The sequence below is a fragment of the Leptodactylus fuscus genome, chromosome 6 (genome assembly GCF_031893055.1).
Source record: "Leptodactylus fuscus isolate aLepFus1 chromosome 6, aLepFus1.hap2, whole genome shotgun sequence".
Lineage (NCBI taxonomy): Eukaryota > Metazoa > Chordata > Amphibia > Anura > Leptodactylidae > Leptodactylus > Leptodactylus fuscus.
This window is the reverse complement of record NC_134270.1, coordinates 125,250,241-125,268,313: the sequence shown is the minus strand read 5'-3', so window position 1 is coordinate 125,268,313 and position 18,073 is coordinate 125,250,241. Positions and strand designations below refer to the sequence as shown.

Sequence of the window (18,073 nt, the reverse complement as noted above, 5' to 3'; positions counted from 1 at the left end):
CCTGGTTATACACTTTGCACTGCTACTCTCCACCTTGTGTAGATAGCACAGGTACATCCTCCCCCATAGTCCCATAGTGAGGTGTAGGCAGAGGTAATCTGGTGATTAATACCATGCCTATGGGATTAGCGTGTTTTGCCTTCTAGGTAATGACAGTGCTATGCATTTGCTGAATTGCATGTTCTTATTCATGTATGTCCTCCCATAAAAATTGTATAAAAGTGGTCGACAGCATGGCATAGCCTTCGCTTTCCATGATAATAAGGAATTAGTGCAGGAAAGAAGATAGGGAGAGCAGCTGCAGTCCTAAATCCAGCTGACCCCTTCTTGTCCTGCAGGAACTTACTGCTGCTCTTATATTGTCTGTCAGTATGCCTCTGTTGCTGCAACCTGTGCTGCCATTTTTATCAGGCTCTATTCACACAACCAAGTGCTGTCTGTGATCTGTGAAATAGTAAAACATGGCTCAATTTTTATGGAACCATCTCTCCCATTGAAAGTCAGTGGGTCGATGAAGTAAAAGGATGCCACATGGGTGCTGACTCGAGGGCCCAGGAATAAGAACCTTTATTGATTTCAGACACAACAACTCAAAAATGATCTCCCTTTAATAAGCAAATAAGTGAATTAACGTCATATGTAGCTGCCCCTATAACTTATCATTATTGAACTGAGGGTTATGAAGCCCCAATGGCAGTAACATGGGTTTTAGAAGAAAAAAATTACATTGGCAATATCGCTGGCATCTCCATGGATTGTTGATTGATGGGTGAGTAGCACAAGGGATAAGGGGGTTTTAATTCCATCAGTTCCTAATCTTTGAAGGTGTTGGCAGCTTCTTATGTGAGTGAATTTCTTCTTTGAGGCCAAAACGCTGCCCTGTCCCTCTGCCACAAACTAACTTCAACAATGTTTTACTGGCCCTTAACTTAGAATAAAGTCCTAGGCGCCCTGTGCTCATCTACCTTCTGCTGCTCCATTGCTGGGTTCAGCATGAGGGGCCTCCTCCCCTATTATCTGCTGATTTTCTTCCTCCCTTCCTCGTGGGACTCTCATTGATCCCTTAATGTCCTGCAGTTCAGACTGCGCAATGAGTTATAGGCTGTAATGCACTTCGCTTCTTCTGTCTGAACATGAAGCTTACATGGACCTTAACCCTTATACTTCTTCCAAAATCTTTACTGCACATTAAGGATAGCCTAAAGCTTATACTCTTTTTGTGAGTAACCTTTGTAAGTAAACCACATTTAGAATGCATAACCTGGAAAGTGTTTGGCTTGCTGATTTTAGCTTGACAATATTAGGGTCTCAAACACACGGCTACCTTTTAGTGAAGTTGTAAAAGGTCATGCATAAACTTCTGTTATACCATATACCTCTAATTTCATGGAGAGATACTGAGATGTTGTATTAATCCAATACTATGCAGAAGATCCTTCCCTTTACGAGTTGTTAGATACAGGTTTTATTTCTCGCCATGCATTGCTGCCTGTACAAGATAGATATACTGGATGCCTTAATGTTTAGCATTTGACATCAATTGAGTCTTGGTGGTTGTGCTATCCAAATTTGGCCAGAGAAGACTATCAAAAATGGAGAACACCAAGGAATAGAATCTATCAGACGGTCAGTAGTCCCCCAGTAGCCTTTTGTTCCTAAATTGTAGGGGAGAATGCAAGCATTCCAACTTTTTGCTGCCAAAAACAAGGCATGAAAGTTCCAACCTTCCAGGGAGCACCCACTTTTGGGCAGGGTTTCTACAAACTCCACCACAAAACAAACTTGGACTTCTCAGAATTCAGACCTGGAATTGGCAACTTCTCTTATCGTACTTGATGCTAGCTTATCCATTTCCCCATTATGTTCCCACACTTTTGTGTTGCTCATTGTTTGCTGACAACAGAGAATGTTTCATTGTAGTATTAATCCTTATGCGTAAATAGTCATCATGATCAGACCCGTCATTATCTCGTCTTCTTTCCAGTCTGATCACATAGAAGACTGCAATGGTGGCATGTACACAGAGATTTGATTGGGGACACCATTATGGGGAAAGCAGTGCTTTCTCTTGCCAGGAAGGGAACAATCTTATTAGAATATTTCCCTGATTGAAGCGTTTGTGGCTCTTTGTACGCCCAGCCTTTCTCTAATAGTATTGCTCATTGTTTGCATCTAATTACACTGAATATACAAGGGTAAAAGCTGAATATTTCATCATTAGTCGCTTTAATTTGCAATTTCATTTTTTTTGCAAGGAATTGTGTTCAGCCATTGTTTCACTTAAAGCGTCAGATTATATTTCGGTACATGATATCTTTTACCCAAGTAATTGCTCCAATGACAGCTGTTCAAGCCGCCTTGTTGCATGGCGCTAGCTTTATTTTCCTACATGGTTACAAAATCATATGGGACAGGGGAATAGAATAATTTCAGAAATAACTTTGGCATAATAATCTTTACATAATGTGGTTTCTCGTACCACAGCTGTCTTCATATGTGAAGCAGATGCAGGCAGGCAGAACGGCAAGGAGTGGGGCATCCACTTGGCTTGCCTGAGCTGTATGTCAAGGGTTTTTGTTACTTTTTGGAGTCATATATTATGTTGAAATATTGTAGTGCTGTTCGTGATTTAGAAGTTATGTTTTATTTTCTAAAAAGAACCCCAAAAAACAGGTAAAATAGATTTCAAGTGAACCTGACAAAACTCTTTGGGGTTCTGGCTTAACACTAGAGACAGACTCAATATCGAAAAGCCTGTTGGAAGCCCAGATGACCATCATAATGAACGTGTGAACATACCCTTAGATATTCCAGTAAAACCACAGTAGGTTGTAGCCATGAAGATCTTATAGTTTCAAACTCTCCATATGTGGATGATCTTCATAGCTCTCTTCAAGGAATAGAATGTGAATACTGCAGTCAGATTGTACACTTACAGCATTTAAAGAGAAAGCATTGTTCAGTATTGAAAATGTGTCTGCAAACAGTGGCCTAACTAGCAATGGCGGGGCCCTGTGGTGAACTTTTGACACCCCACACACACACACACCAAAGCCGAAGACCTCAACCGACCAACCCCCGCATTCCTGCGCGCTCTATTATGCCCCATAGTGGCCCCTGAACACGGTATTATGCCCCATAGTGGCCCCTGCACACAGTATTGTGCCCCGTCATGGCCCCAGTACACAGTATTATGCCCCATAGTTGCCCCTGCACAAAGTATTATGCCCCATAGTGGCCCCTGCACAAAGTATTATGTCCCATAGTGGCCCCTGCACACAGTATTATGCCCCATAGTGGCCCCTGCACATAGTATTATGCCCCATTGTGGCCCCTGCACACAGTATTATGCCCCATAGTGGCCCCAGTACACAGTATTATGCCCCATAGTGGCCCCAGTACACAGTATTATGCCCCATTGTGAAAACCCATGAACAATTATTATACTCTGGCGTCTTTTCAGACCCCAGAGTATAATAATTGGAGACCGAGAGGAGATACCAACATAAAAACCACTGTCGCTTACCTATCCCTGGCTCCGCTGCAGTCCTCGGTGGTGTCGGCCATCTTCAGTGACGTTCGGATGTCACATGAGTATAATAATGGTGTTTGTAGGGCCCGTAGCGTCACTTACTGATCCCAGCCCCTGCCCGGATTGGTAAGTAAATAGGGACCATTACCGGCTGTGTAACGGCCTATTAAGAAAAAAAAAATGCAGCGGTAGCGGCTGTCGCCGGGCCCCTTAATGTCTCGGGCCCTATGTCAGCTGCTACTGCTGCTACCCCTGGTAGTTACACCACTGGCTGCAAAGTAGGATCTATAATATGGCTGAAACACCAACATCCTCTACCTTCAGCTGAAAAGAACTCAGATTTCCATTTGATATGCTGTAGTTATCCAAGATTGATTCAGGAGATCTGTGAAATAAGGCCTTTATATAGGCACTAAAATGTGGTCATCTCAAGGTGTGCCCACCCAGGGAATACTCAAGATTACTTTATGAATTTTGCAAAAATGACAACATTTCAGGAATCTTTTTGCCGAAGCAGAATCTTAGCAAATCTGAATTCTGAAAAGAAAATCAACTGCAGATTCATCCTGTAGACATCCCCTTTAGCTGGCCTTAGATGTACTGTATAGATTCTTTCCTGGTCGTCAAGTGTTATATATTTTTGCAGTCAGAACATTCTTTGCTAAAAGGACATAGATAAGAAGGAAACCGAGAGATAAGGAAATGTATAATGCATATTACATGCAGTGTAGTACATCAGAATTTACCATCTAGCAATGCCTGCTGTTATGTTGTCCATAATCCCAGATCTAATACATGCCTCTTTGTATAGAATTTGTTTTTCCTACACTTCCAGCTTATTTGTTAACCTCATATCTGCTTACAGCTCTGTTTTTCAGAACATATTTTTTCATCCATTTTGCTTCTGTTTACCCTGTGCTATCTTGTTTCTCAACATCTCTCAGGCATTACTCACACTTATAATTTTGATCCCCTCTCTCGAACGTCTCGCCATACATCACAGTTTCTTGATACACGGTAACGTTTCTAGGCTCATTCCTCTTTTTCTGCCACTTATCACCTGTGTTCTGACTCACACGTACATGGCAAAACAAGGCAGTAACCATAGATACAGTCAGGAAAGCTCTGCGGGGGTGTATGGAGGGACCCATCCAGGGTTTCCAATTTTCTTATTTGTTTAGCTGCACCCTACCTGAAAATACCAGTTCCTCTACCTTACTGGTATTAAAGCTTTGTACTCAGTCTTGCTGCTGGCTAAAGTTTACTCAAATAGAAAAATATAGTAAACTAATAGAACCATCTTATGTACAGTCTTTTCTCAAAATGCATAATGCTCTTCTTTTTAATGTTTTAAATTACAGTACTCCCCCATTCTGTGCTTTGGTAGTCTGAGACCCTCCCTCCTACTCTAGACTGATCCATTCATAAGCAGGGGTGCACGCATACTGTCCAATAAGTAGTCTAAGAAATTGGTCACTATTTTACAGAAATAAATAGCGGCAAAGAATATGTGGAACTGTGCCAGGAGAATAAAAAGAGGGGTGCTAGTTGTAACTATACATTATGTATTTTTTGCAAACCAGAGACTTTTTTTGAATGGAGACTATGGGGTCCAAAATGCCTTCCAAACCAATAATTGTGCTATTTAGGGGCTTTTGATAGGAGCCGAAACACAACTTTATGACCACAAACCGACGAAGCAATACAGAGATAATCATATTTTTATAGACATCCAAATCAACCATGCAAGTGCATCAGGGGCGGAGACAAACTCTAGAATTGGTGACCCCTTTTTTTGGAGGCATTTTGGACTTGAGAGACATCCTTTTATGAGAAAAAGGAGGAGAAGCTAGTAAATAAGGGATTTCTTATGAAGGTGGTTTTTGCCTTATTGTTTTCTTGTTCATGTGATGTTTATGGCATGCATTATCCTATATCTTTTTTTTCCCTGTATATAGAGTTGTAATTGAGAACATATTCTATGATTCAGAGTCCTCCTGTCCTTGTAGACAGATTCTGAGAAGCACAATGAGCTGAGATTTTGTCTGTCCTTCATGGTGAGGATGTTCTTCTTAAACTATTGTTCATCTTCATCTTCTTTCTATGTGTTTCTGAAGCTTCTTGCCTTGACCTTTCTGCTTTGTGAGGAACAGTCTGCTTTATCTCTGCCTCTTTGTACACAGATTCATAATGTACACTAAAATCCATGTCTTCTTCATCTCAACCTTGTAAAACACTCAACCAGTATTTTCTTTAATCTTGCTCTTCTCTTACCTCGTTGCCCTGTAAATGTAGCCTGGAAAGTCTTCACATGACCGTACGTTTGTCTACATATGATCTCATGGTCAGACAAATCTCAGCACATGTTATATATTGGTGTCAGGCCATCTGTGGTGCCCCCTTCAGTAAAGGCCACGGCATTGTGTCCACTCCTTGTTGATTTCTTTTTGATATCCAACTTAAGAGGACTTTTTGTAGGAATATTGCTATCACCCAGCCAGTCACCATTACCTGGAGTGTTTAAGGGCAGATATCTCCTCACTGCGCTCCTCCCAAATGTATTTTAGGAAGTTAGTATAAAAACTGTCTAAGGGTGCATTCACACTACGTTTCCTGAAGCTTATTCTGAACGTAAATCACGTTCAGAATAAGCGGCGTATAAAGCAGCTCCATTCATTTCTATGGGAGCCGGCATACGAGCGCTCCCCATAGAAATGAATGGGCTGCTTCTTTCACTGCGAGCAGTCCCATTGAAGTGAATGGGAAGTGCTGGCGTGCATGGCTCGGCATGAGCAGAGCTTGCCGTATACGCCGGCACTTCCCATTCACTTCAATGGGACTGCTCGCAGTGAAAGAAGCAGCCCATTCATTTCTATGGGGAGCGCTCGCATGCCGGCTCCCATAGAGATGAATGGAGCTGCTTTAGACGCCGCTTATTCTGAACGTGTTTTACGTTCAGAATAAGCTTCAGGAAACGTAGTGTGAATGCACCCTAAGGGCAAATTCAGAGGGAGTTTTTTGGTCCGGAACCTGAGGCAGAGGCCGCCTCAGGTTCCGGACCAAAATAAGGGTAGCCGCGACTTAAAGCCGGTGCACTGCACGAGCATCCAGCTGCGAACTCTGCTCCAGATTAGGCCCAGTGAATGAGCCTAGTCCGGAGGAGGGAGTGTCTTCAGGCCGAATCGCAAGGCGACTCATCCTGAAGAATGAGCATCTCGCTTCTTTTCCCGGGCGCCGGAACAAGCTGGCTCCCAGAAAAGAGGCCTGACCGTCTTTTTGGTCAGGATTTTGAGGCAGATACGGCCTCAACTTACCCTTATAGTTACCCTTATTTAGGATTCCTCTGTCTTCTGTTTTTTAGGGTGTAGTTTTGTTAATTCCTTCTATACATTTAACACAAGAACTGAACTATAGCGCTCGATTCAACCGGCATAAAGCCTGAAAAGCCACACTTTGCGCCAGGGCTGCCTGGTGTCCAGCTTTTAGTTCTATAGCTACCACACATGGGGGATTATTTTCTCAGACTCAGGGTTTATGGGCTGCTTTAAAAGAGACCTTTTCATTAAACAACTAATTGTCCTTCATTAAGAACTTGCATATGTGCCAGCCGGGCATCCTTGGCACAAATGACAGTAAATTTGGCAGGAAAAACAAAATTAATTCACGTTCACCTAGAAAGATGTTGTTGATACTTTTGAAAGCTTATTCAATGGGGATAAAAATAGAAAAAAAAAATGGATTGTACAAATTAGGTTGTAGCCATTGCCTGTTCCCAGTTCTCACTGACAGGCTGGTTTAGTATCAGGGAGCTCGTGGAGGGGGGGCCACTTGCGAATTGATTTTGGTGGATTATTTTTTGTGTTCTCTTATTTTCTGTTAAGAAATTGTAACAAACCATGCTAGACTGAAAAATAGCATTGAAATGACACTAAAACTAGAAATATATAAAAAGTGACACAAAGCAAATACTTGTCCGTCTGCTAGACTTTCTGCAAACAGTTTTGTAAGAATCTAAAATAGACCATTAAGGGTTCTTCAGTCCCTGGACTCCTCCATCTTTGGTCATGGAGAATGTGTAAGGATTGGGCTTGGCTAAAAGGCTTACCAGATCTCTCTAGAGAAGGAGGATAAAAGCTGGCCATAGGCTTCAGATAGCTGTCAGCCAAATCAGCCCTTATTCTCCATTTACCATGGATGTCCATCTTCACTTAAATAGAAAGGGATAAGCGGCTTCTAGTCACCTCAGGCACCACTTACAGATGCAAAGCCACTGGTCCTGAAATCAACCCTCGGGGGTGAAATCTTAATAGAGTTTTTGTTACACATCTTGTGATCATTACCAAAAAAAAAAACTAATATGGTAATAGTCGGAAATACACAATATGATCAAAGACGTGCTTGCTATACCATTTGATAGTCAATGTACTTCCCATTATAGCTTGTATAAGAGGACTGTATGTTATAGGGCAGCTGTTGCCGTCCTTTGCTTTCCCTCCTCACACTGCTCCATACAAAGTGTTGGCTCCAGGTTCCTACAGACTGGAGTCTCTATGTGGGGTTCTGTGCCTTTCGTTCCTCTCCTCTATAATTCTACAAATCCTCTATCCCACATGTGGGATTCCTACTCCCCCCCTTCAAAAGTCTTTACAAAGAGGCCAGATTGTTCAGTAGCCCAGTGGGTCTGGCAGAGGGAAGCCGCTTGGCTCCTGCACTGTCTGTACCTCCTCCTGCCCGTCTTTTAAATTTCGCATGGGTTCCTTCTGAAAGTATTTGCCAAGTCTCTGAAGAGTTCAGTAAGGAATAATGCATAAGACAGGGAAATACAGGATTATAGGTACATTTACTTCACTGTAATCCCTTCTTAAGCAAAAGTGACTCTTGCAAGGTTTGCTTATGAGCAGCACTATGTGAAGGTATTTGTGGCATGCTGCGGCCATTGTCTGGGGGTCAGCTTGATCTAATGAAGGTTAGGCAGAAAATACTGCACCAATAGAATCATCATTTATCTCATTTGTCCCTGATACTAAACAAGGCAAATCAATGGAAATGACATTACGGAGATGTTGTCATGCCAGGGTTCCTCTTTCTCACTGGCAGCATTTGAGTTAACTTCATTATGTTTGTGGTTTCGCAGGGCATGGAGGGCAGAGTGCCAGAGGTACAGAAAAGGTTCACAGAGACAGATCCCTCTGGTGGCGTCCAGGCTGCTTGGTTGCCAAGCAACAGGAGTAGGCCCTGGCAGCTGTGTGACATGGGCAGAGGACCCGAGTTCTTTCCTAATGATTGAAGGGAGCGCAGAGGGGATTTAACGAGAGCATTTCTATATATCGTGCTGTAGACCTTAATATCATGAAGCCGCCTGTGCTATAACACCACCTTTTTAGGTTTATATACATCTTATATTGATGATGGATATATGAACATATACACCAGTAACGTGTGTGAAAAACTCTATATAAATACATGTCTATGGTTAGGAACCTCACACACATCTCAAACTGAACATCGATACAGCGACTGCTCCATCCCTCCATAGACATTATTACTAACAAAGCGACAATGGGCTATCCTAAAAAAAAATATAAGCAAATAAATGAAGTTAGAATATTTTTTTGCATAGCAAGTCATTCTACCCTTTAAAGCTATGTATCAGTTTAGGTTCCTATAATATATGGCATCCCTACGGTGCAAAATATAAGCTGTCACTCAGATCAGAGCACACGTTCCTGTCTGTAGCCATCTTGGATATATGAACACACAATGGCAGAGGCCATCTGAAACACCTATAGTGCATCCTTGTGATACCAGGTTCACACTAGCACTGGCTGTCCGTTTCGGTCCCTTTGGAGTTAAAATACGAAGCAGCTGTTGAAGGTTTTTTTAAAGGAGATTTTGGCTAAGGCCCCACGAGACGTCCCGCAGCCAAAAGCATTGCGGGAAAAACCGCAGCAGCAACGCATCGTGGTTCTTCCCGCAGCGATTAAACGGAGAGTTTTCCTCCATTTCTGTAGATATAATTGACATGCTGCAGGTTGTAACTCAAATTGAGCATGGTATTCACTAGAATCTCATCCACTTTGGACTTTGTGTAAAACACCGTGATTTTTCTGGCAGCATTTCCACCGCAGGCAAATCGTGGCGTTTCCGTCCCGTTTTATTTTAAATTTTGCCTTGCACATAAAACTTCTGTTTGCTAAAAGCTCTTACGGTTTTTGCAAAATCCACCACAAAATCCTCTGCCGCCCTTTCATTTTTATGGGAATTTTCAGGCGTAACGATGTCATGACGCTTTTTTTCTTCAAGCTGAAAAAATCAGGCTTTTTTTTGTGTGAGTATTATCAGGCAGAATCTCTCAAAATCCATCTGCACAATACTCCATGTGAACATAAGCTTGAAGGGGTTGCCCAGTTTTCGCTGCATTTCTCTTGGTGGGTTTCACGATGACTGTTGTTTCGGCTGTTATCAGTGAAGAAATCATTGAGCTCGGTAAAATTTTCTAAGGAAGGGATTACCTGCGTGAGTTTATGGAGTGGGGTTCCCAATCTGGGGGATTCATTTTTATTACCTTAAAATGCCCTATAAGGGCTTTTTAAACAGTGTTGTCTGAAGACGATGATCCCTTTAAGAGATGCTGTGGTCTTGCACATTTAGTGACCTTTCCTAATTGCTGAGGGGAATGCATTGCATATTTCTCTGGCTACAGCAGAAGCTCTATGTTAAAAGCAGGCGCTGCGGTTAGTCCAGACGCAGCCCCCCAAGTGCTCACGTCTTGAATGTGGGGGGAGTTGGTGGGATATGGCCTGAAGAAAGTAATACAGGTTCAGTCACAGAAGCTTCTAGTAGACATTACAGGGAGATTTATGTTGTACTGGAAAGAGCCACCATTAAAGTCGTTCACGGACAAAGGATGATTGCGGAGAAGGTTCAGTCTGTATGAAAACTGTAAGAGGCCAGAATTGGCAGCCTTTTAACATATGTTAAAGGGGACATTTTCCCTTTATCCAGTATTGTTTCGATTAACAGGAAATCTGCCTTGTTATTACGTGATACATGCTTCATAAAGCAGATCTGCTCATCATAATTTTCCTTCATTATCACATCTGTCTAGCTGTTTGTGAGAATAACTAATACTGACTTAGAAATCGTAAGCTATTATGTTCCGTCCTAGATCTTTGTACTCTCCTATTTCTACATACATTTGAGCCCATTGAGTTTGACATATACTACACAGTGATAAAATGACTTGTCGCCATTGTTAGCACCATGTTTGTACCGCCTTATGCAGCGTTGATAAATGAGCATGTTATAAGTGATGTGTCTGGGTATTTTCTATGTAGACACACCGATAATATTTCCCTCTATAATCCAATGTTGTCACTTTTGTTTTTCAGGGGCCCTTTTGGAAGCAAGGCCCCATCTCTATGATTCCCTCCCTCTGAGGTGGGAATGATTTGTCCGGGGAAGGTGTAGGACCTGCCTCCATGTGAACTTGGCGGTGTCCCATGAACCTCGGGCAACTGGGGGCGGAGCCCGCCTTGGTCTCTTCTGATTGGTTCTGGATGGAATTACGTTGAATGGACCAGAATCTTAGCGGGCTGGACTGCTTGTCAGAGCCAGATGAAAAGAGGTAAATGGGTCAGCTTTACTGTTATCAATGTTTTACTTCCCAAATGCCTAGTCAATGAAACATTCATCGTGCCAAGAATGGGGATTACTCTGAAGCTTAGTCAGTGACTTGGACTGGAAGTGGCTCTGTGTCTATGGGAAAATTCTTTACAGACAGCAGACTCTGAAATATTCATTTATCTTCATATTTAAATGAATTAGGCTTGAATAGTCGCATTTACTCGTCTGCCTAACCGCTTCTATCCATCTAGCAAAGGAACTACACAGTAGGTTTCTCCCTAGTGGTGTAAAGCATACACAAGTATATGTATATAATGCATGCATATCTGTACATACCAACCTGGTATAAAGCAAACATCCCCTAAATCCTATCCTAATATAGTAAAAAATTGCACATGTAGCAGTATATCTTGGAATCAGTTCCTTCACATGCAAGAACAGTTGGATAATAAAGAAATGGAGCAATGTATTGACAACTCCTTTAGTAAGACAGCCTACTAGAGTGTGTTTACACTACCGTTGTGTAATGTTCATTGTCATCCGTCACGGGATGAGAGCAATGGACATTAAATAACAAATGTAGACAGAGCCCATTCTGTCTGGTGTCAGTCTGCAGTCACCCCATGTAAAAACATAATGGAAGCTTTCTTCCTTCGTGTTTTTTTTTTTGTTTTTGTTTTTTTTTAACTTTTTCATGCATGCAGGATTTTTTCTCCAGTTACAAAATAGAACAAACATGATAGAAGAAAGTGTACGCCATCTTTTTTTACATTATAGCCAATGGGATTGGTTGCAGACGGACAGAGCTCTGTGAAAATCACTACCGCAATTGATATCCGTTTCTGTTAATTGTAATAACAGCAGTGTTAACATAGTGTGAACATATCCTTATTCTGTCAAGGCAAGTTACTATTGATCACTTTTACTGCAAAGTCTGATATGGGGAGAAATGTAGTATTAAATGGAGTTCTCACATGATTGTCCATTTAATACACAGATAGACTGGAACCCCCCTGTGACTTTCATATAGGGGTTGACCCTTTAAATTCTCCACTATTTCCCTGTAAGGCCGTCATACTTTCAGCATGTCTCTTTGGAGACGCTGCAGGGTTGCAGTGAGGGATTGAACTACCCTGCTGCTTCCTTCTTCTTATCAGCGTCACTCATAGGGATTTTGACGTGCAGTTCCCTAATCTTCACTTCACGTTTCCAGGATGTTATTCCACAATATACCACTATATTGATGTTCTGTACCTTTTAGTGACTTAACTGAAATCTTTCATGCCCGGTGTTCTGTTTTGGCGTGCTAACTATTTTCTTTAATATGTGTGTATTTTTGCTCATTCTCCAAATGAAAAGTTCCATGTAAACAAGTTTAGAAGTTGGCTGCCCTACTTTAAGGCTGACCATAATACCATGCTGCGTACTCCTGGTGGCTAGTTTACTTTAGAGGGTGTTCGTTTAGTTGGGCCAAATGCAGCAGATGTTGAGCTGTTATTCCATTTTCAGCGGTTGCAGGCTTTACTGTAGCACAGAGAAGGAGAATAAAGCGATACACATCTTCTATAATTCATTTTCCATACACTAGTGGGGTGCCATCTCGCCATCATTTATCCATAACAACAGTGTGCTGTAAGTGGGGACCTCTACTGGGCAGATTGTCTAAGGGCACAGAAAGTGATGAATCCGTCACAGTCACAAACTCTGATCATAGGGTACGTGCAGTCAATATCAGTCTAATTTCTTCCTGTGCTTTAGGCCATTACCTCCTGCAGCTTTCGCTCTGTGATGCATTTCATGTCCCGCAGAGGTCACAAGTTATAATGAGCATGTTCTGGAAATGAAGCATTCAGCAGGGGCCTAGGGAAGAGACCCCATATCACACTGAGTAGCATTGTATAAAGAGGAAAGGTGTAAATTACTAATGATCTAGATGATTATAAATATCCTTGGAGATTAAGATGGAAAATGCAGTTTAAGTAATTTGTCTTAATTTATTGAACAAATGTAAATTCTAGAAAATCAGTTATAAGTAGGCCACTACTACATCTACAGTAAAAGATATGGTTCCTTCTAACCAAACCTTCTTCATCAGATGTTAGTGTATGTTCACACAGTGGAATTTTTCTTAGCTGGAAAATTCAAGTGCAGGAATTTAAAGCTGAATTTTTCTACCTGACCAAATTTCACATCAATGTCTTCACCTGTCAGGTGGTATTTCTCTGCCTCTCATTCACTTCAATGGGAGTAGTCAGGTGGCATCCACTTGTAGATTGTGCATGACGCTTATTTTTTTCTGCTAGCTGAAAAAAAATCAGCTATAAGATAAAAATCAGGGTCTGCCTCCCATAGAAATCAATGGAGGCTGGTTTCCAGCTGAATTTGAATTTAGCGCCGATTTCTGCCATGGGAGTCATGCCATTATTGGTTATTATTTTTGCAATAGTATTACATTGTTGCAGATGTCTTTCAGTGTATGCATCTATAAATAGGGGGTAAATCTCCATATCTGTGGCCTACTTTGCACGTCCTTAGACATACACTTTCCTTAGTTAGGCCTGGTTCACATCTGCGTTTGGGGAGTCCGCATGGGGACCCCCCCGAACGGAATACCAAACGCAGTGACAAGAGGTAAGGACTGAAAGCACACAGACCCCATAGACTATAATCGGGTCCGTGTGTTTTCCATGCAGTCTACACACGAGTCATGCGGAGAGGAAAGTAGTTCATGAACTACTTTCCTCTCCACATGACTTGTGCGGACAGCATGTGGAAAACATGGACCCCATTATAGTCTATGGGGTCCGTGTGCTTTCAGTCCTCACACTTGTCAGTGCGTTTGGTATTCCGTTTGGGGGATCCCCATGCGGACTCCCCGAAAGGAATACCGAACGCAGATGTGAACCAGGCCTAAAGTTAAAAAATTCACCTATGACTTCAATGATCCCACTGTTATTTCTTGCCAAAAGCAGCATAGATCTCAACTTCCTCGATCCATGTAAGTATGACAAAGAGGAAATGTGAGATTTTGCATGACTGCTCTCCAACCTGAATTTTCTGGCTTTCAGTAGAGTAAAGTTTTACTTTTGGTTAGTGATCAGGAAGAGCTGAGCAGACAGCACAGGTTGCATGTGAGATGTCTTTGAAGAACAGTATGATGTTGGCGATATCCATCTAACCCTTTAACTGCTGGGTCTGATAGAATGGGCTTTTACAGTACAACTTTTTTTTTTCTTTCAATGGAAGGTCGTTTTGGGACAGTGTTGTAGACCAGTCATTTACACATAAAACTTCATTAGCGTGTTTACAACGTGAAGATTGTCTGTGCATTTAACCACAGGAAGGAACTACTGTAATTATGACTACTTATGCTGTGTATATGAGAGATGCCGTGGTGCTTGTCCTACCACCAGCTTACATACAGAAGCAGTTACAGCTCATATATCACTCCGCTTATCACCTAGACCTCTAATGTATCTGTTGCATAGTTGCTTCAGTCATAGTCTTTGTCTACATATACAAAATTGTAAAATACAAGCTGACTTCAGGACTGTAATGTTAGTATTTGTGAAAAGTAAGGGTAAGTTCACACAGAGTTTTTGCAGGTACATTATTGAGATGGAATCCACTTCATAAAATACCTCCCAACTCTTTCAGCGATTTAATTGAGCGTCAGCCTGTTTTTACTTCTAGCTGTTTTTTTCACCTAGAGGAAAAAAAAAAACGTCATGACTTATCTACAGCAAGATTCTGCCTTTCACACACCATTGAAATTAATGGGATCATTGGGAGGTGTTTTTTTGAAGCGGATTCCACCTCAAAATCTGCCTACAAAAAAATTCTCTAATCCCAGATCCAGAACCGACCATAAGTAGGATGAGCACTAGTAGCAAAACTTAACAAAGACAAGCAGCAACCAGACTTCATGCTATTTATCTTGAAGATTTAGTTTTCTTTCCTTGTTAGAAGTTAAAGGGGAGCTTTCACCACCTCCACCAACTCCAGTTCTTAGCATCTGTTAATATCTGCTGCTCCGCTAATTCCAGCACAGTTGGATTTTTTTCTCTAGCCCTCGCTGTTGCTGAGCAATCTATACTGTTAGTTTTGGTTTCTAATATGCGTTTTAGGCTCTGTACTGTCAGGAGGGTGGTATCTGGCAGGACATCAAGCAAGGGGCAGTGATCCTGAGCTTTAAAGATGAGCAAATATACTCGATCGAATACCTCCGTCGCATAGCTCCCGGCGCCAGGGAAGGTGGGAGGAGCAGTAAAAATGTTATGCCCCGGAGGTGTTTATGCACCGGGAGCTATGCGGCAGAGATATTCGAACAAGTATATTCGCTCATTTCTACTGATCTCCAATTGGAGGTGGACAGTATCAGAGCTCTGAATAACACCCCTGTCCTGACAGTACAAAGCCTATATAGCATACCAAGGACCAAAACCAACAACCAATTGGTTAGGAATGGTGGGAGCTACAGAAAAAAATCCCAACTGTGCTGGAATCTGTGGAGTAGTGTCTATTAAATGATGCTAAGAATGGGACTTGATGGAGGTGGTGAAAGGTCCTCTTTGAACTATAGATAAAGAAATGACAATAGACAATATAAAATAGAATTATATAACATATGTTTCCACCCCCTCCCTAAAAAGAACTCTCAGAAAATGTACTTTGCCCGATGCTAATATATATCAGATATATAGTAGTGCCATTAATTTTGTTACCAGTGTTTTTAGCCCTGATTTAATAGCAATGTTCGGGTCTTCTATTGCATCCCATGACTCTGACTCTCTTAATCATGCAAGCTTATTTCTGTGCATCCCTATGATACTCATATTAAGTGCCTAATAGGAATGCATGGAGAGCAGGGTCACAGGGTACAACAGAGGACTGGAATGTCGCTGATAAATTTGGACTAAAGCCTCTAGTAAGCAAATTAATGGCACTACTATTTATCTGATGTACATTAGTAACAGGGTAAATGATACTTTTTTTCTCGGAGTGCTTCTTTCTTCTGTCTTTCTGCCAACTTTCTGTCTTTTTTTTTTTCATCTGACAGTATAAATTGTCTTTTCTGCTAGTTCATGAGTTGTCAGGTTATGCTAGTTACAGGATTTCACGATTGGACAGACTATTTTAGTATGGGATACATGTTTTGTGGAGTCTGAATTAGGTGATATTATAAGGGACAGGCACATGGAAGGTGCAGTTTTTTGTTTTTTTTTGCTCAATCTATGTATACTCTGGGGCCCCAATAACAATGGTAGCTGCTTTTGTTACGTATTGCAGTTGGTAAACCTCCACCTTGAAAAGGACCTTTCACATCCTCCCACAAGTTCACCTCTTTATGTTATTTAAGAGCTGTTGCTGGAACAGTTGGGATTTTTTCTCTAGCCCCCACCATTCCTAAACAATGAATGCTGTTAGTTTTGCTGTCTGACATGCTATTCAGGCTCTGTACTGTCAGGAGGGCGGTGTCAGACAGGAGCAGACACTGGCTGGCTCTGATTGAAGCTCTGAGTCACACTCCCTGCCTGACACCGCCCTCCTGACAGTACAGAGCCTGAATAGCATGTCACACAGCAAAACTAACTGCGCTTGTTACGCGGGAATGGTGGGGACTGAAATCAGATGCTAAGAACTTGAATTGATGGAGGTAGTGAAAGGTCCTCTTTAATGGGTGTTTCAGTGATCAAAAAATGTCGGACAGTACTGCCTGCTTCCACCTCTGTACATTATGTATTTTCATGTAAACCAGCCTGCACATAATAGATATCTGTGTTCTCTCTTTACGTCCCCATACACACACATGCATGCTTGGATTGGTAGCCTAAAATTCATGTGACTGATGAAGAGCTGAGGCTTCACAATGCGACTCTGCTTATTAAGACTGGCTGTTGTGTATGAGCCCATGTCCACCTGCATAGTCAGTTCATGAAAAGCTGAGGTCCTCTACAACAGGGATAACATTGTAAACTGCGAGAAAAGTCCACTTTACTGCAAATAATCATACCAACAAGGTGATAAATATGACAGGGGATTAAGCTTTTGGTGAGGAAGTAGTTAAGCAGGCTTTATTCCGTACCTATATTATAACGCTATATACCTTACTTATCCACCACAAATAAATAGGGATAAAGTCCGTTAGGTTCAACCTCTTCTAGAGCACTCATCCAGGTTGTGGAGCACTGAACAAAAAGAAGAAGGTTATCTCTGGACTCTGCACTGGCATGGTACACTGGAGGGTGAACTTTAACCAGTTGTGTACTGGGTGACCTGAGCCAGCCTGCTGCCATTTTGGTCACAGGCTATTAACCTTGCTTTCCTTACACAGGGGAAAAGCCATTTGGGTGTTCCTGAATTGCACACTTGATTTTGTATACTTATGTAATATGTGGGACAGTGCCAGGTAAATGCAGGAACTCAGTTCTGTCTGTGTCATCTGTTGTATGCGAGACAATTGTCACTGCCTACAGCTGCAGCAAATGGATCAACTCTCCCTTATTTTAAGAAGTTTTTTCTTCCTCTTTGTGGCCTTGATGTTTATATGCGATGCTGCAAAGTTGTGGTTGGGCTTTTCTTCACCTGAGGCAAAGAAGTAGCTTGTCATATGTACTCACCCCCTATGCCAGGCATTTTGAGGCTGGGTTTACACACAAGATTTTAGGCAAACATCAATATGGTCTTTGCCAATTACACAAATATTATATTTGGACTGAAACACTTTCTAAATTACAAATGGATTCCCTTCCAGAAGGTATTTGCTGCTTATTGTTGCACCAGGACCCTGCTGAGAATCTTAAATGTCAATCCTTCATGTACTTCTTCAAGGCTACAATTTTTTTTTCCATTTTTCTACAAATTAGCAAACGGCTTGTTAAACTAATAAAAAAAAAATTTTTTAAGCAAAAAAAG

The 18,073-nt window shown here is 41.7% G+C and overlaps 1 protein-coding gene across 2 annotated transcripts in view; it reads left to right on the top strand.

The window, feature by feature from the left end:
• Nucleotides 1-18,073, top strand: part of THRA (thyroid hormone receptor alpha) — a 119,554-nt gene that overhangs the window by 49,583 nt on the left and 51,898 nt on the right. For both annotated transcript variants that reach the window (XM_075278340.1, XM_075278339.1), the window contains exon 2: nt 10,924-11,159. In XM_075278340.1, the coding sequence (XP_075134441.1) occupies nt 11,107-11,159 (53 nt within the window). In that variant the 5' untranslated portion in view covers nt 10,924-11,106. The remainder of the gene's footprint in view (nt 1-10,923; nt 11,160-18,073) is intronic.